Below are 20,486 nucleotides of genomic sequence, written 5' to 3' on the forward strand. Positions count from 1 at the left end.
GATGCCTCAATTTTTGTGCCTTGATTTTTGAGCCATTAGATCTAGAAACTGATAGCATATTCCTTCTGGGTTTTTCGAGCTCTCTTCTAGGTCTCCCTAATTCTTCTGGGTACTTGTCATTTTTTCTAGGTCAACCTAAACATTGCCTCGAACTTTGTGCAAATGGCATCCTTGACCAACCTGATGCTAGAAAATAGTCAACAATTTAGTGGCAGTAATTACAACCACTGGAAGCAATGCATGTTAACCATCTTTGAGTATTGTTGTTTGGATGCACTTGTTCTAGGTACAAAAACTCGTCCTGCCCCCACTAGCATGCTTGGTGGGACCTCCATTACAATAGATTAGGATAAGTTTGATGATCGGAATCATGAAGTTGTTATGCTTTTCAAGCTCTTTGTCACAGATGATCAGCTACCTCAGATTCCCTTTGGCAAGTCGGCTGTAGACATTTGGAAATATTTAAAGGAGCTACATGAAACATCCGACAAGAGTCGGGCATTCTTTCTGAAGAATTAGTTGTTTTCCATTATGATGGATGAACGTATGTACTTACAAAAACATCCCACGAAGATTAAGGACATTTGTGATCAGCTTGAAGCCATCGGTTGGACAATGGAGGAAGAAGATATGGTAGTTATTACCCTAAAAAACTTGCCAACATCTTATGAGCATTTCATAGAGACTCTCAACATTACCTCAACTAATGTTGCTCTGAAATTCCCAGAGTTGTGCACCAAACTCCTCTAGCAAAATCGCTGGAAGCAGCAGTTTGGTAGCCGTGCTTCCTCACCCTCGTTAGAATAAGCCTTTGCAGCTAAGTTTCAGCCATCTTAGTCATTTCCATAGGGTAGTTCCCATCAATCCTCAGGTAGTTTTCAGCAAAAGAGTGTTCAGTGTCATTACTGCCATAAGTATGACCGCATGAAGAAAGGTTGTCGTCAATGACTCGCTTCCGAACAGAAGAAGTTGGGAGGGTCCAATCAACAGGCCAATGTTGTTGAACATTCTGAGACAATGGAGTCTGTGTTCTATGCTTTTATGGCTAAAAGCCCTTCTGATTCAGCCCGATCCTCTGCTTGGAATATTGACTCTGGTGCTTCACGTCATTTCTCTCATTGGCGTGACTAGTTTATGGATTTCTATCCATACAACGATTCAGCTGTGTTTGGCGGCGGAGAGGAGTTCAAAATTATTGGCAGAGGAAATGTTCAGATACAATTTGGTGGGTGTTAACTCATCTTTCTCAATGTTTGTTACGTTCCTAGTATGGCACTCAATCTTCTCTTTGTGGGTCAGATCATGAGAAATTCTCCTCAGTTGGATGTGGTTTTCAGTGCCCACAAATGCTCTATTATTGATTGAGAGACTCGTCTTACTGTTGCTACTGGTTTAGAGGATCTGGCCTATATCGGCTTATTGACACTAGTGATTCTCCTGAAATAGCTATGGCAGCTCGTGATTTATCTCTCAGCACTTTGTGGCATCAGAGATATGGACATCTCAACATCTAGTATCTCTCTCAGCTATCCCCGGAGGAACTTGTTTCTAGACTACCTCCGATTCAGCCGCAACATCTTGGAGTATGTGATGCCTATCAAGCTGGAAAACAATATCGGACTCCCTTGAAAGATGGAGATTCTTGGCATGCCCCTTAGATACTTCAATTACTTCATGCTGGTATTTTTGGTCCTATGAATACATCTTCAGTTACTGGTTGCAAATATTTTTTTCTTATAGTTGATGCTTTTAGTAGAAAAATGTGGGTGTACTTTCTTAAACAAAAATCAGATGCACTTAGTACATTTCAGAATTTTAAGTTGTTGGTTGAAAACAAGTTTGGCTGCAGTATCATTTCGCTTAGAACAGATAATGGGGGGGAATTTTGTTCTCATGCATTCTCCGCTTTTTTGTGTTGAACATAGCATCAAGTGCCAATTCACCACACCTTACACTCCTCAGCAAAACAGTGTTGTTGAGTGTCGCAATCATACGATTGTTGAGATGGTTCATTCTATGTTACAACACAGGAGTGTTCCTAATAAGTATTGGGCAAAAGCAGTGTTAATTGCTATTTACCTTTTGAATCGTTCTCCTACTCAGGTTGTCAAGAACAAAACTCCCAAAGAATTGTGGTCTGGTCGTAAGCCCAAGATCAACAACTTGAAGATTTTTGGCTCTTTTGCCCATGTCTGGATTCCTAATGCTAAACGTTCCAAATTAGATTCCAAGACTCAGAGACTCATGATGACAGGGTATAGTGACAACCATAAGGCCTATAGATTGATAGATATCGACACTGATCATCTTATCTTTAGTCGTGATGTTGTTTTTGATGAAACTCGAGGATCGTTTCCGTCCTCTTTTGAGCAATGTTCTGAGGAACAGCCTCACAGTGTTCCCCTTCCTTTAGCACCATCTGATAGGTAGAATGATATAGATAATGCCTGCCTTGGGACACTTGATGTTGATCCTGTTGAGACTCCTAAGAATGATCCTCCTCTCGTTATTGCTCCTGAACCTCTTCCAACTCCTCCAGAGGTCAGTTCTTCTACTCTCTGACCCAAATGGTGGGTTAAAAATATAAGTGATCTAAGGGATGATGAGCTCATTGAAGGTAGAGTTTCTCAAAATAAGCGCAAACAAATAGTTAACTTTTCTCTTATGGCTAACATTCATAGTGTTTATGAGCCCCAGAATTATTCTGAGGCTAAAGGTATTCCTGAATGGGAATAGGCTATGGAAGTTGAACTTTAGAGCATTCAGAAAAATCAAACTTGGGTTCATTTTGATCTTCCTGTAGGGAAGAAGCCCATTAGTTGTAAAAATGGGTACACAAGGTAAAATATAAAGCTGATGGCACCTTAGACAAGTATAAGGCTCGTCTTGTTGCTCGAGGGTTCTCACAAAGGGAAGGTATTGACTATGAGGAGACTTTTGCTCCTATAGCTAAAATGAGTACCATACGACTTGTTTTTGCTCTAGTAGCTCAGTTCAGTTGGAAAGTTCATCAGATGGATGTCAAGAGTGTTTTTTTGAATGGCAACTTACAAGAAGAGGTCTATAGGATGCAACCTTCTAGATTTAAGGTTGCTAGTCAAGAACACAAAGTCTGTAAACTTGTCAAAGCTCTTTATGGTCTGAAATAAGCTCCTCAGGCTTGGTACATGAAAATTGATAAATATTTAACCGACCATGGTTTTCAGTGGAGTCCATCGGATTCAAACCTATATATCAAACATGTAGGTGATGATGTCTTGTTTATTGTTGTTTATGTTGATGATTTGATCATCACTGGAAGTTCAACACATTTGATTGCGGAAATCAAATAGGATCTGTGCAACACTTTTGATATGACAGATTTGGGACTCTTGCACTATTGTCTCAGAATTGAGGTTTGGTAGATTGAACACAATATCTTTCTTTCTCATTCTAAGCATGCTAGAAGTCTTCTAGACAGGTTCAGAATGCAGGATTGCAAACGCGCTCTCACTCCTATCGAACTTAGGCTCAAATTATCTGCTCAGTCTGATTCACCTGTTGTAGATGAACCTTGTTTAGACAACTAGTGGGTAGTCTCATTTTTCTTACTGCCACCAGACCTGACATTATTTTTTCTGTAAGCTATGTCTCTTGCTTTATGACAGCACCCAAGACTGATCATTGGACAGCTGCAAAGTGTGTCCTGCACTATGTGAGTGGTACTCTTGATTATGGTCTTCTATATTAGAATATTTCTAATAATGCTTTATCTATCATATGTAGATAGTTTCTATTTTCTGTATACCCGTTTTGTATATATGAGCTTGTAAGCTCGTTGTAATTCATTCATTAATTATTCAATACACAAGATAATCTTTCAATTATTTTACTAACATTGGAATGAAGCATGTATCTAAAAGTAAAGAGTATATAACAATAGGACCTATGTTGGTGAATATTTATTTTCTTGCATTTGTTTTATTGATTTAATTGCATACTTGCATCTACGATATGATAAATCTGATTAGGTAGGTGGCGCATGTGAACTGTACTTCCTTGGTAGAGAAGATGTGCACACATGTGACTACATCTTCGTTGTCCCTGCATTAGTTGTACATTAACATCTTTGGATGGTGTACCTACATATATATGAACATATATATGAATATATATATATATATATATATATATATATATATATATATATATATTCTCAATTTCTACACATTGATCATGTTTTATGCATTTTATTGAGCTATTGATCTTTTTGAGCCATCTTTAATCTTTTGTATTGGGTGGCTTTCATAGGAAAATCTTACGTGATACCAAAACAAGAGGGTTTCTATAAGCTTGTCTTCTTCTCAATTCTATGTAAGCTCTTCTCTTGCATCCTTGGATAATCTGGAGAATTAGAAAAGTTAAGAGACCAAATTCTAGGGGGTTCCATTTGTGGCTTTATATTGCAGGTTGCTTTTGTTGATTCCTGGAGTAAATGTAGCCTCACCACTGAGTGTATAGTGTTTGAGAAAGCTAGTTTGACCTTTTGTTGCATCCAACTTGGACATTGAAGGCTAGATGTACAGAAGTTTGAACCTAGGAGGAGCATGCTAAATTTTGTGATAGTTGTACTTTGGGAGCTTTTTGTGTCAAATCTAACTATGTTGTTTCATTTAAGAAGTCCCAAGAGCCTATAGATCAATTACCATTTCCTTGAACCAAAGCACTTTCCTTGGAGCCATTGAAAAAACTTCCTCCTTGATTATACAAGCCATGTAATAGAGAATATTCCTTACAAATTCATTATATATTGTAGAAACTTCACATATTCCTTACATTGTTGTAGTCAACAAAGACTAGATTACACTAAAAAAGTTGGCTAAATAAGTAATTAATATGTTTTGTTTTGTGGTGCTAGTTCCTAACCGAGTAGTTAATTGTCAATCGGTAGTGATTGACAATTACTAGCCTAAACTAGTATCACTCTACTATTTATATGTACTTGTTCATGGTTAGGATTGCTATGAGAATGGCTAAGTAAAGCTATATCTTATGAACATGTTGCAAGTTAATTCAATTCCTATGTTATGTAAATATATATTTTTGTTTACTTCACAATCCTATAAAGTAAAATAGGCGAGTAAACATTTGGCATCATTGTCGATCCGAAATTTGGTACAATGCAATTCATAGGTGAGAATCATGGCTTTCTAATGGGAAAACCTATTGACAGACTATTAAAATATAATGAAGAAGGTGATGATCAAGTGATATGAGATGTAAGAAATCTTTCTAGCATCTCATTACAAGGGTACATTCAGAAGAACAATCTTGTCAAGGAGGTCCCTCAGGATGCTATCTTGGACAACCTCACCATCAACAAGGAGTTTGAGTGTCTATTGCAATGGCTGCCAAGGCTTATCACACGAGACTTCATCCTCCTTCAAGACTTTGGGAAGAGAGGGATTGAGAACAACAAAATCAAAAAATACTACAATGATACAAATACTACTACGACAATAAATAAGGACATGCTACTATAGGATTTTAGACTTCCAAGATGTAGTGTCCCCATTTTTGCACCTTTTTAGTGTCATTGTTTCTAGCAGAGTTGGCCTACTATCTATTTCCTAAAGGTCAGTAGATTGCATAGGGGACTAATAGAGAGGTTATGGAATCATGTATGGGTTTTGTGAAACAATTTGGCTAGTTTGGCACAATCTCCTAGATTTTAGGAGGAATCCCTATTTTTTAGGGATGGACTGGGGAGTTGACCAAGCACATCAAAAGACCCCCAAGATCAACTTGGACACTTTTGATGTGGTTCCTATTTTTTAGGAAAGTTCCAAAGTTTTGGAAAGAGAGTGCCAATTAACTCACGGTGGTTAGACATCATCTATGCACAGGAGACAAAATTCAAATTAGGGTCTAGACGAGTGAGTTATGAATAAATTAGGAAATAATAAAATTATTTCCTATGTTAGATTACAATAAAATAAAGTGAGCTATTATCATCCCTTATGACATAATAATAAATTAAAATGAAGGGGGTTATTACAAGTCCCTTGGAGAAGGAACTCATAAGTTATAAATTTAAATTGTTTGTTTTCTAATGAACAATTAATCCTCCTTATACATTGTTAGGAAAAGCATTTTGATAAAATAAAATATTTTATTCAAAAGGGGAGAAACCTAGGAGGAGTTTGAATAGCAAAACAAATTAAATGGAAAATGAAGGAAAGTCATTTGGATTATGCAGATTTGAGAATTTCAATTGGTGAAAATGTTAGTATTATAAGGTCCAAAATTACTAAGAGGGGGGTGAATTAGTACTATACCAAATCCAAACTTTTCATCAACCAATCAACAACATTCATCAACTTATAAGTTGTGCAATAATAAACAACGAAACAAATAAAGCCATCCAAATATGCAACACAAGACTACCAATATTTTTTCGTGGAAACCCTTGGTTAGAGGAAAAAATCACAATGAGAATTAGTACCCACAACAATTTGCATTGTTTTGAAGTATGCCCTATTAGGAGCTTTGCAATGCCCTATTAGGGGAAAGACCTTCTTAGGAGTCAGTCAGTTAAGGGATTTACCTTTGTTAGGAGCTTTACCCTTTTAGGAGTAACCCAAATAAGGGATTTCAAATCCTAGTCAAAGAGTTGTCTAGGTAGGAGATTTCAATTTCAGACCTATTCGGATCTACCTAGCTAAGGGATTTTAACTGGAGAACATGTTAGGATTCAACAAGTACAATAGTTTTGCTAGTGTTGGGAATCAAAATTGCATTCCCATTTTGAGTACCATTTTGAGCTTGAGTCAATTTGAGCCCATATAAGCACATTTAATACATGTGTACCCGGCTGTTGTTTTGAAGCCTAAGAGGTGTTTTATGTTTCTAACACCTTGCATTGAGTATATGCATTCATCTCATAATGATAAATTGCCATTCCGAGTCATTCCGTGGCATTTTGTTTTAAGCAATGTTCAGATCTGCATTTTTGCCTTAGTGTCAAACAACAACAGGAGGTCTAGTTTGCAATTGAATATCTTGCACCCAGTAATGTTTCATGACTCGCCGCTTTGGGAGTGTTTAATACACATATCTGAGAACCTATGTTTCAAATTTCAAGTCATTTCGATATATTTTGACTAGTTTTTGAATCCCTCAAAGTTAGTTGTTTACTGTTGTCATGCTGATGTAAATTGTTTAGAATTTTGGGAGGCCCTGTATGACCAGTTATCACTTTGACCCAGTTGACCGAAATGAGAAATTTCCTTTTGAATTGCATTCTAGGGGTTAGATGTTATGTTCCAGATTCGAGAATATGATGAATCCGTTTGATTAGTTTTCAAACGTGATTCCATTTGCAATTTGTGAAGTTTTATTGGTGTCATTAAGTGCAGATTGATTAGTAACCTTGTTCGGGATGTCATAACTTTGAATCTGCGATTGTTTGAACCAAACAGGTTGTACCACTATGTTCTACTTTGAAAATAATTTAAGTGTACCAATTTGCAAGTCTTGACGAATCCGTTTGCACACTTTCCTAGATCCATTCCATTTGAGAAAATCAATATCTTGCCAGTGTTCCCAGTTCTGCAAATCCAAGTACCCCGCTTTGACCACATGCCAAATGCACCCAGTTATTCATCATGAGCCCAAATCGCAAATTTATACTCCTCGTGACAGTGAACTACTGCCCCAGTTTTCGTGCTTCCAAGTGTCTGGTTGACTTGTTTTTGAAGCCAAAACCAAATGTGATTTATTGTTTTCTGACATGTTTGCTTGTAGGTATTTTCACGAAGGCAACTTTGATGGTCAGTATCTTTTGACCTAGGTGTCGTCATGACATGAAATCTGACAGGTGCAAGAATGTGGAACAAAGAATCAACATGTCTAATTTCAGAGCTTAGTCAGGTGTTTCTATCAGTTTTTAAGGCCAGTCAGAGGACTCCTTGGCACAAAATTGGCATTTGCAGGAAAGGTAAAAAATGAGTTTTAAAGATTGACTTAGTGATGCAAATTGATTTCAGTCAATGCTAGATGTTCATCTGATTAGTTGGAAAGGTCAGGTGTTTCAGTTCAAAATTTTTTTAGCCGGACCCACTTTGGGGGTCCGGCTGAATTTAATCAGATTGACAAGATGTTGAGGTAGAAAATGTTACAAAGCCCAAGGTTAATAATGATTTGATAAGTTTATCATGTATGCAATTTTTTTTAAAATCAAATGGGTATGGGGTATTAAATCTAGAAGTCAAAGAGGAACTTAAAACTTCAAAAAGAAAATTGAGAATCTCGAAGATCCAATACCTCCATATTGAGAATATAGTCGCGAATGCATTCATTACTGCAATATAAAAGCTTCATTCTTTCCAATGAACATATTCTAGTATCTGGTATCTTCTCTAGCATTGGAAGATCAAATAGTCCTATCATAGTTTTCAGGTGCTCGCAATTATAATTTTTAATTGTTTCTAGGCACCTGTGTTGAGAAAATTTTAACTCCTCGAGCCCACTATATTGACCAATGTTCAATAATACAAAGCTATGAGCTCGAACCAGACAATGAACTACTATTTAAGAGTAAAGGATGGAGACTTTTTTTAGATGTATAAGCAAAATGAGCATGAATGCAAAGAATGATAGGAATTAAGGCATGCACAGATCTTAAATATGCAGTAGAGAGAAACTAACATTCCTTTTCAACACCAAGCGATAAATATTCAAAATCTTTATTTTAACCTCAATATTTGGAAATCCTTTGCTTCTCTATTATTAATTCATGAGTGACTTTTCTACCTAGACAGGATTTCTTGCAACAATACTCATGTTTTCTAAAGAAGTTCGAGCCAGCTGGTCTTGGATCTATGGGTTAGCCCGATTTATTTGGGGAGCTTCTTCTAAGATCAAAGTTGAGTTATCTCCTTTGGCACTTGGCAAGAAAAAAGACCGTCCCATTTGATTATCCGCAAGAACAGAGGAGGTGTGGCTCGAAGTGATGTGGTGCTAAGTCATTGGACATGGGATAAGTTACTACTGGCTTCAACACCTTATAACATTTTGGATCATATGGTGATGCCCAAATTAACAACAACAGTAGATACTTGGATCCTCGTAGGGAGATTGTGCCAATACACTAAGAATGTAAAGCAGCCGGTGCTCAAGAGGAAGCTAAAAAGAAAATATATGCCTTGAGTACAACCACATATACTAGATTTCAATGCAATATTGATGAAGCTACATCGGAGAGACTCAAGGAGCAACCTCTTGTTAATTGGGTACTTCCAGATGGCTATGGTGACCCTAAACTTGGAATATTTGCAGGTGATAGATATAACAATGGGGTTATAACACCTGATCCCAATCCTCCCAAGCCTTATAATGAGAGACCCAAACAAAGATCTAATGACAAGCCAAGGTATGGCAAGCAGAGAGTGGAAGGACGGGACAACATGCAAGGTCAATGTCAAGATTTTGGACTGAGAGAGCAACGTGTCCCAGGTGCCAGAAGTTCCTAGTTTATGTTCATCTATCCCCTAGTGGTCATTTTGTAAGGTGACTTTTGCATAGGAGGATTGGATGGTAGTTGTAGAGCATTTTGCAAGTGTAGAGAAAAGCACAAAAAGACGCCACTTCTATGATCTATTTACGACACTTTAGATGTCCCTTCCCAATCAGAAATCAACAAATCCCAAAGATAGCATAAATCAAAGTTTTATTTCAGAACTTACGGAAGAGTGCTCAATCTTGCAAATCTTTAGTTGAAGGGGAAAGTTGTGTTTGAGAGAATATAATGTTTGTCGAACCACCACGATGCAAACTAGAATCTACTTATAATGTGTCAATCTTTTGAAAGCATGGCTGATACCCTTTTTTCACTCATATGGGTTTTGTTTGCACTAGTGTTGACGATATAGGTTTTTGATTTGGATGAGGTGTGGCACTTTCCGCATGAAGGGGGTGAAGGAGAGGAACAACAAAGGAAGAGGAGTAGATGCAAGGTGTGAACGCACAACAAAGGAAAATGTGAGGGACAATGAAATCTTTTATCCCACATTGACTGTGGGGTGTCCCTTTCTAATGTTTAAATACATCAATGCAATATACACAAGTGTCTAAAAGACACCGCAGCTTTTGGAAGCCACAAGTGCTTGCATGGGGCCCACCTACCTGTGGATGGATGACAACTATCAGTGATGTAATGATGACATATGCAAATTTTAAAACAAAACTGCAGCCAAAGAGAAGGATGATGTCACCATGTGACATGGCGATTAGGTGTAGCTTTGCGGGGTTAACTGCGCAATCTGGTAGTAACCGCATGACGGTGGGAAAACAATCAACTTAACCACATCGCAAGGTCGCAAGCAATAAATGTTAAGTTGAAAAAGTGCCCCGACCATACGAAAAACCTTATTTTGCATGGTCATGCCAGTTAACCGCAGTTAGCGAAGAAGGGTTCCGACGATGCGAAAATGCATGTTTTGCTAGGTCGCAGGGGTTAAGGGTTAAGCCTGTGACAATGCGAGGAGTTGACACGTGGTAGGGCACTCCAACAAGGTAGTGATGATGTGGTCAATCCGACGAATCACAAATTGACACATGGCAGTCAATTGGGGTTTGACCCAAATTCAGAGATAAAAGTAAAAAGATGAAATGATTAAAAAATCATTTTTCTATTGTTTTTCTTTCAAAGTTTGAATGTGCAAAGCCTAAGGTGAAAAATTTAAATAAATTTGAAAATATTCTATAGTTTCAACTATATACTTTTAAAATTTTTCATTTTAAAGCTCTATTCAATGAGTTGGGGCTTGGAACTTCAAATGCATGCCAGAGGGGCAATTTTTATCAGAAAGATAGAGTGTAGTATACCATTGGAATCGAGAGAAGACGAGCTATCTAGACATGCAGTAAAAAATGCACAGGTATTCAGTGATAAGAGCTACAAGCAGATTTGTAAAATGGGGGGCATTCTCAACAAAATGAGCAATTTTCATTATTAAGCATCTAATTCAGTTAGAAGAGCAGAAATGAAGTTTGTTGGCTCTACATTTGGAGGAAAATATTTCTGAGAGTCTCATTTTGCCTCTAGAGGTCATTTTAGTGGGTGTTTTTGCCCTTGCTTTAATATCAGATTTGGCATCTTAATCAGTTACATGTTTCTATCATTTTGAAGATATTTTCAAGCATTCTTCAGCAGCAAGAAAAGGATCTGATTTTTAGTTAGAGAGAGAGTAGAAAGAAGTTCTACATCAACAAACGGAAACTTTTCAAATGGAAAAATGGCAACATCTAATCTGATCTGGGATTGCTTCCTATCTTTATATTCTCTTCTCTTCTCTTTCTCTAGGGTTGGTTCGCAAGTTCTTTGAGCAGGTTCTTAGTTGGGTTTCCACCATTCTTCAACATTTTTCTCATGTAATGAACAATAGCTAATGAGAATATAGATAGTTCTAGTCTATTCAACAATTTTATAATTCAATTTCATGCATCCTTTATGTATTTGTTTCAAGGAAATAAATAAAAGTGCAGAAGCAAGTTTTATCTTCAATCCGAATCTCGTCTCCTATTCATGTAGTCCGTAATCTTTTGTGTTTTGTGAACGAAGAGCATGAAACTCAGTTGCATCCTATTTTTGGGGTGTATGTGTTGATATATTTTGTTTGTGATTCAAGGAGTCATGTAAATGCTTAGTTTATCATCATAGGGTTGTAGATTTCATGAAGGGATACGTTGAGTATGAGATTCAAAAGTGATTTAGATGTCTGATTCACAAGATGAATGGATAGATCTGGAAGTCTTGATATATGAAATGTATCAATGATTTCCAAGGATGTGTGTTAGTGATTAGTGGAATTGCCAAATAGATAAGGCACTGATCAACTCTAGGATCGATGTGTTTTGTTGTTCATGTCTTGGTTATGTTGAAATCAAATTTATAATCAGAATCCTTTTCCCTTTCTATTTAGGAGCTGAAAAGAGTTACCCTCACTTAGCTTATCTAGTTCATATGTCATGATTCCAGCTATTTCATGTTTATGTTGTTTGCATATGCATAGAAGATTCAGGGGTATAATCTGCTATATAGATCCAGTTGTATGCTTTGACGCTGGTACCATATGAAGAATTTGTGGTTCACCTGCCTAGGTCTTGCAGAGCTTGAAGTAGGAGTATAGCCTTATAGTTGGGCCTGGTGTTTGAATGGGTATGTTGTAGATGGGAATTAGCTGCCCCTAGATGTATTGTGTTTTCATCATTGGGTTTTTGAAACCTAATGTTTTGAAACACCAACAACTAGTACAGATCCAATTAAGCTCAATCTATGCTTCTCTTGCAAACTCTTCACATTCTTCTCTTGATCACACCCTAGCATGCATGATATACAACTTCATAATCCATCATACTGGATATAAATACATTTTCACTAACTAGGGCGGCCACCACCTTTTACAAACTAATTACATTTGACTTTCATCTTTTGAATCTTCATACTTCAACCTAGTCCACCTAACCATATTACCAAACAATAATAAAACATTTACAAATCCATGTTGGCCTCCAAATGCATCTGCACATCAATTTGATCAAGAACACTCAAACTTCTTAACTCTTTCCAACACTATTTCATAATCTCGATAAATCTGATTAGCATGATCGAAGTGAAGCCAACTCATGATTACACATCAGATCTGCCACATCACCATGATGCCTGAAATACAAAAAGATTCACCACAACCAATTGCATCATCACTGCTTGAGGATCTAACACCAACTGTTCTGAGTAATTTTCACTCCACTAAACAATCTTTTGTTTTTTGAAAATATGCCTTCCGGTACTGCAATTCTCTTGTGATTGCAACAACAATCTCATAGCTTAGTTAAGATAATTTATACTGAACCTCAACACCAAAAACCACACCGATTTGATAGATTAGTCAAATCACTCATCCTTTGTAGCTGTCTATTCTTTTGGTTTCTCTGTCAATCTTCAATTGATCATAGCTCTCTCCATAAATGTTGCAAACCTTTGGGAACCAACATAAAACATCTAGAGACATCTCTAAGTATCCCATAAGAATTGCATGCTAAAATTTCAATCACAACACTGGATTCAAGTACTCAAACACTTATTAGCTCATCCGAAACACTTTTAACCAACACAAGACTTAGTTGGCATCAAAGACAACACAATAACTAATCTTCTTGTCATCAAACCTATACCACAACACCCTCAATAGTCTCTGCATGAGTCATGCCAATGAAAGAAGTGTGAGATCTTTAAGAAGATTCTTTTAGTAGATCCACCCTTATGAGAACAAAATCTCTTAGAGGTTGAATGCCTATAGGTGTGAGAAACCACCCAAAGGTAATTAAATACACGTAGATTGCATTTACAATTTGAACCAATGAAGTTAATTATTGGATCAGATAAGTATTGGGAAAAATTTACATAAGCAATTTGCAAATCCATTTGGAAGGCTTTGAGTATCAATTGTCTACTTTTTAGTAGCCAGTCATATTGCCCAAAATTTCAACATTATTGTATTTGAATCTGCATGCTAGGGTTTAGGTCTTCCAAATAGATAGTGGTATCATTTCTCCTTGTTGTTGCAGATTGGTTGCTATCTAGGGAATTGTTAGTGAAAATCATAATGATTTTAAGCTAAATTACGAGTTTGGGTTCGGGGACGGATTTGGATATGAGAAATTGATACATTGATACATGGAATTTTTTTTCTATTATGGTACAAATGGGTGCGTATATATATATATATATATATATATATATATATATATATATATATATGAAATATACAAAGTTGTAAAACTAAATCATTTCATAGTATGATGCTTGATCATTGATCTATGCTCATGATTCTAAAGGAAATTATCACATTGAATTACTGAATAACAAAATGAAAATTCAAATAATGTTCATCAATCATCAATGGATTATCAAAAAAATCGGCATCAATGGGGTCTTCATTAGTTGGAAGTGGTAGATCAACATCATCAGTAGAACTCAAACCGATTCTACTAGCACTGGAGGGTGTTATGTCATCATCATAATCCACATCAAGCAAAGTGGCTCTAGCAAACTTCAGAATGGTCAAATCCAAGTCGGCAAACTTGAGTGCTACATCCCAAAGCTGGCGTGAATAAACACCAAGTCTTTTGCTTTTTTTTGCAGCCAACCAATTACACTTCGTTGAGTGGATAAAGGAGTATGTACTCCAATTCTGCTTGATAGTAGAAGAGCTCATAACCTAGACAGGAAACCAATAAAATTAAAAGTAAAAAAATCGAGATAAATTCAAGAGTGTTAAGTGAGTAATTCTCCGATGCAAGTGGCCAAAAAAAAAAAAAAAAAACTTAAAAACTTACTTGTGATATGATCTTAATTGCAAGAGTTTGGAGGTACATATAATCTTGCCCATAAAGCTACCACCATGTAATAGCATCCATTTTGCTTCGGTCATTGATGGTAGTAGGGCTTGCATCATTTCCTAAGATAAACAATCCAAATTCTCTCACAACATTTCCCCCCACCTCTGGATCATTGAAGAATCTACTAATGTCCTCTTGTACGCACTAACAACCTCAACATCTCTATATGGTGGCACTCTACCTAGAATAGAAAGTACTTTTGCACTATAGTGCCTCAGAGATAAAGCATATGCTAGGAGGTTAAATCTACTAAATGCCCTCTTGTACCCACTAACAACCTCAATATTTCTATATGGTGTCGCTCTACCTAGAATAGCAAGTACTTTTGCGCTTTAGTACCTCATAGATAGGGCATATGCTAAGAGTTGCAAAGGTGTGGTCATCTTGTTCCTATGATGATGAACAATTGCTTCCACCTTTTTGTACAAGGTGTCCTCAGGATCATTCTCTCTCCTTTGTATGACCTGGGATATCAAATGAAGTTCATGTAAGTTATGCCAATTTAGATATCTCAATAAACAAGGATAAAGGAATGTATTAGAACTTACCAATTTTATTTTCTCCAACATTGCGCCCATGCTATCATAGATATCCCCCAAGCATGGATCATCAATGTCAGCAAAATAAAGCATAAACATGATAGTTCAGTAAAATCTAATCCATAATCCACACGAGGCCACCAATCTCATCCAGTATCATTGCCTTCATTTTTCGGGTCCTCACTTTATTTGATTGCTTCCAAATACCCCACTGGTTACTAATAACCATCTGTGACAATACCTCTTTCACCCTCACAAGTCGTCTAAGAACAATTGTGTGAGATGCAAACTGAGTTTCAGCCACGTAAGAACATGTTAATAGTAAGTTAATAACACATTTAAATATGTAAACAACACAAAATATTTTATTCAATTATGTAAATCATGACATATAATGATAAAATGAAACTAAATAATTAAAATTTTAAAATTTACCTTCAATAATTCCAATCTCGAGAAAGTTCTGAAAACTACTTGTGACATATGGTGGTTTGTCACAAACATTTGAATCTCCTCACCCTCATATATTTGTTTCATTCTAATTGGGTGCTAATTGCTTGCATCACCAAATTGAGCAAGTGGACAGTGCACAGTGTCCAAAAGATGTAACCATATCTAGCCTCTACCAAAGCACCTGCAACCCTGCAAACTTTTGCATTGTCCATAATTACTTGGAAAACCTTATCATGGCCCATTGATTCTATGGAATCAATGAGAATCTTCACAATGAACTCTACATCTGTTACTTTTCCTTCATAGTCAACCTCTTTCAAAAACATTGACCCCTTGGGGACACAACAATTACATTGAATAATAGATGGTTTTCACAATATTTCCATCCACTGGAAAGAATAGATACACATATTTAAACCCAAGAATCTCTAATTGGTTTTAGTTGGGCCTCTACATTTTTTCTCTTTATGCAATAAGGGGGTGCACAACTTTTTAACCAAGACCTATATAACCAAAAGGTGCATTATTTATTTTTCTCACCATCTCCCTCCAATAAGGTGATTTGACTAAGTGGAATGAAAGACCCTTCCCATAGAGGCAACATGAATTTTTTTCATCAGAAATAACTCTTGCCTCATTTTGAACTGCCTTATCTAATGGACCATTCTTGTGAGTGGTGGTTTGTGGTTCGTCTACATCTTCATCCTCCCTAGAAGGCATAGGCAAGAAAGGATGTCTAGAGCCTGTTGAAAGGGCAGTGTTATTGTTTTTTGTTTCCCAGTACTATAACCACCTTGTTTTCCTTTTGCAACCAATTTTTCAGCATTTTCTTGTTCTTTTATGAATGTTGCTATTTGCCCAACTTGACAACCCCTTCTTATATGGCCCTAGTCCCTAACATAGATTAATCCCTTTATCCCCAAGGCTGGAAAAATGAAGCTTGACTCAGGAGTAGGAGCTTCTATATTGTGGGTATCAAAAATTACATTTCCAATTAAACCCCCCACCTCCAAGAAGTTGATAAATTCTTGTAGTGTTTGATAGAGGATACCCTTTATCAATTTTAAATTTTTGAGATCCCTCCCCACCAACTGAGCTTTGACTACACATTGTAATTTATTAGAAAATTTGGAAAAAAACATACTTCAAAACTTCTTCACAAACTTGGAAAAAACTCAAGACTGCAAAACTTGAAACAATTGATCAAAAAACTAATGAATATGGTTGAAATGCATACCTTGCACATGCAAGTCTTTTCTGTGGATGGTATTTGGCACTCCACAATCGATCTCCTTTGAATAGAATCACCATAGTTCAGACGGGCAAGATGGAGAAAGCAAAATGAAAGAGCAAAATGAAAGAGCAAATGTGAAATGAAATGCATTTGGAGGCTTTATGTGGGACCATTTTAGGGTTAGAAAGAAAAAATTAATGTAAAAATGTGTTTTTTATGTTTTTTGGGCCTACTAATTTTTATGGACTGCTGGTTCCGACAAGTTCATGTTGGATCCTCTCGGGTCTAGATTGGGTCTATGCAGGGTCTGTGCTCGGACTTGTGTGTCCGCATGGGTCTGGGCGTGCAGACCCAAGCAAACCCATAGGTCTAGGTACAGACATTGCACGGACCTAGCTTGAACTGTAATGACCCTCCTCAAATCTACTCTCAAAAAATGCTGATGAAAGCTCAAGGAATTTCATCAAACAATTCACATGCAAGGGACGTATGACTGATATAATATTTTAGCTGGCTTTAAATGACTCTTTTTCAATTTGCATCAATGAGAATCTTGTGCTAGAAGACTCCAAATGGACTACACAATGGCCTAACATGAGTGTGCTACTAATTTTTGACAATATTCAGTGCATATATATGATCTAAGCATGAGAAATAAACACCTACAGCCAACTGGCATTTTTACAAACAGTTGGTGTGCAAACTAACTAGCTGATAAATAATATTATTGAATTGCTTAAATGACACCAGCAACTATTATCTTCTTAATTTGCAATGAAATTTCTAATACAACGCTCGTGAAATATGGCCAAGACTTTTGGCATTTACATGGATTACAAAATGATAATGCTGGTATAATGCACACTTATAGCTGAAACTTATAACACCCTAAAAAAACCATACTAACAAAGGAACTTGGTTGTAGATGGCTGTAATAATTTCCTTCAATGCTGCCCCTTCGGCTTTGCTTTTCTGATTTTTTTTTTCGAACTACTTTTTCGGATCCGCTTTTTTGAACTGCTTCTTTCGGACTGCTTTTTCGTATCTGCTTTTTCGGACTGCTACCATGTTGAATCTCAAGTCCGTATCTTTCAATGGCGTCAGGATTTTCAGCTTGAAGGGATTTCGTCCTTCAAACTATTGAGACATAATCTCCAAAAAATTTCCCAATTTCTTTGATATTTTCCAAGCATGGTTAAAAGAAGCTCTTCCATTTCTTTTATAGTGTTCTCACAAGGGCTCCATCCTTCGTTTTCTCAATGTGGGATAAAACATAACTCCCTTTATGTAACTTATGTCTCCAATGTGTTATAAAGTAAAGGGGACTCTTTTAATTTAAATATTTCTCACAAACTATAGTCTATGCATTAATAAAGTTAAATTTTTAAATTTAACTTTATAAAATAGCTTTATCAATGCATAACAAATCTTATCAGTGATAAACAAGTCTTCTTGTCGATTTTAAACAATTACCATCGAGATACCGTTGCCACTAGATGTCCGCCCATGCCCAAGATGACTTACTATAAATAGTAAGTATGCCCAAAGTTGCCTCAAAACCCCTCAAAAAGACCTGCAACTGAAACTATCTAGGCCAAATGGCCTCTAAGTCCTTTTAATGTTCTAGTTAGCCTATGGGACCGTGGGGAAATAGGCTAACGACAACATCATGCTATGAATGCTAAAAAGGGGACATTACATGAACTCCCACACAAGCCTGGACCCAGTTCGTGGGTCTAGGGTGCGAATCAAGTAAGTCAGGTTTTAAGCATTACAGACACCTATAGCTAGCCTTACAGCCTCAAACATCATTCATAAACTCTTAGCTTGGACATCTGAGGAGGGATATAGCAGATCAGTTCAGATTTCTCAGCGATTAGGGGTAGCATTTGGCAGTTTCCATTTTGCAAAGGTTTACTAGTAAATTACCAGGAGGAAACTGGTTGTGATCTGGCTGTCATAAATGATCAGCAACATCCCATAGCAGCATCTGGCTCATAACAACAGTGATACGGACATGTATTTGTTTGAAGCAAATGAAATTTATCAGATTTTCACAGTTAAATGTTTAGATCCTTAAAATTGTTGTTATCAGCTTTGGTTGATTTTTCCTCTGGTATTGCAAATCTTTACATTAAAAGCAAAGAAAAACCATTATAACCTTCATTAATTCAAAAAAGCATTAGACTTGCAATAAAAAACACAGAATTCAGTGGAAGGATCAGACTGCACAAGATTCTACAATTGGGGGGTATATTATAAGAGAGAAGATTTTCGTTTGCATAGTTATATTATATAATATATAAGATAAAAATTCTTTAATCAAGAGATTGATAATGAATTATTCAAGAGATTGATAATGAACATATATATATAACAACCTGGAGCTCCTTGATTTTACAAGAAATTTGATGCTGTCTCTCTTCACCATTCTCCTGAAATCTGCAATGGAAAAATGCAAATATATTATTCAACTAATATTTAGTATGATATCCTACAAATCTTCCATTTTCTTCATTATAAGTCGTAATTGAAAAGCCACAAATAACCTTTCAAGGGTTCACACAAGAAATTTGTTTACTTCTTCCTTCCTAGATAAAGGAAATGTTCAAACCTTGGCCTGCATATTAGATTAGCATGGGACACTTTGGATAGACCTATCTTCTAATACTATACTATTGGCAGTTTTACAACAATAGGTGACAAGAAATGCGAAAACAGGGAAAGTGAGGCAAGATTGAAGAAGAACTGTGAATCTACAGACAAACAACAATTCTAGGTAGAAAAATAACAAAACAAAATCTAGGTATGAAGAAGGCCAGCTAACTGCAATTGCGAATTAAAATCTGAAAGTTTGTACTGCAATAGCATTTGAAATAATAACTGATTTCTCAGCTGCAGGCTTTCTTTGCAAGCTTATATGAATATGTATGTCAAATCTGATTCTTACACAAATCTGAAACAAGTTAGTAGCGAATTGGTTGCATTTGTTAGCAGAATTTGATGTCTTCATTGTTACTCTCTATTTAGTAATAGCAGCCATGTGACTCAAGCAAAGGAACTGTCTTTTGCTTATAGTCGGAGAGAAGCATACAAATTGTTTGTTAAAATGTCTCTGTGTGATAAGTGAATGTCATAGAATTATATGGCTGACCAAGTGTATGACAGAATGCCAATGTTTTGTATATGAAGTTCACAACAGTATTTTTCTTGCTAATAGGATACAGTGTGTGTTTGATATAATGTTTATAAAGAATTTATAAACATTTCAGTCTGAGATGATTAACCAAGTGTTTGACAAATTCAAAGCTACATATGTGAGATTAGAACTGGTAGAGGTTCTTACAGTTTATTAATGCAATCCCTACCCTCAGTAATGTTCCTCTAGTGATAGCAATATTTGCAAACTTATTTACAATACAAGTGCAAGACTTGACATATAGCCAGTGATAAAAAATTCTTCAGTACAATAGTATGTTGTGATTTTTGTTTATGATTCAAAGTAGCTTCCAATTAACAAGTGTATTATGTCTTTGAAGTTGATTTATTGAAGGGTGCATATTCAAGCTTTAAATATTTAAACATTTCTTTATTTGTACCTTTTTTTAATTTGTTCATTCTTTGTGGAGTTTGAGTCTTAAGTCAAATCAACTTGCCAAGTCTAAGTCTTGTAATCTTATATACAAGATCTATCCAAACATGGCAAATATTGATGACATAGTGCAAGGCATGAGAATCCCCAAAGGAGATGTCCAAACCCCCAGCAAATAACCACACAGTGGAAACACAACAAAACAACAATAATGCAATATTTGATA

At 36.4% G+C, this 20,486-nt stretch overlaps 1 protein-coding gene across 7 annotated transcripts in view; it reads right to left on the bottom strand.

Annotated features, from left to right (window-relative positions):
• The window catches only part of LOC149550827 (HAD-superfamily hydrolase, subfamily IG, 5'-nucleotidase), a 405,317-nt gene that overhangs the window by 16,079 nt on the left and 368,752 nt on the right, over positions 1-20,486 (bottom strand). For all 7 annotated transcript variants that reach the window (XM_089786391.1, XM_089786394.1, XM_089786392.1 and 4 more), the window contains one exon: positions 19,050-19,110. In XM_089786391.1, the coding sequence (XP_089642517.1) occupies positions 19,050-19,110 (61 nt within the window). The remainder of the gene's footprint in view (positions 1-19,049; positions 19,111-20,486) is intronic.

The sequence above is a fragment of the Cupressus sempervirens genome, chromosome 6 (assembly GCF_028749045.1).
Source record: "Cupressus sempervirens isolate cs-2001-9-10 chromosome 6, ASM2874904v1, whole genome shotgun sequence".
Classification (NCBI taxonomy): domain Eukaryota; kingdom Viridiplantae; phylum Streptophyta; class Pinopsida; order Cupressales; family Cupressaceae; genus Cupressus; species Cupressus sempervirens.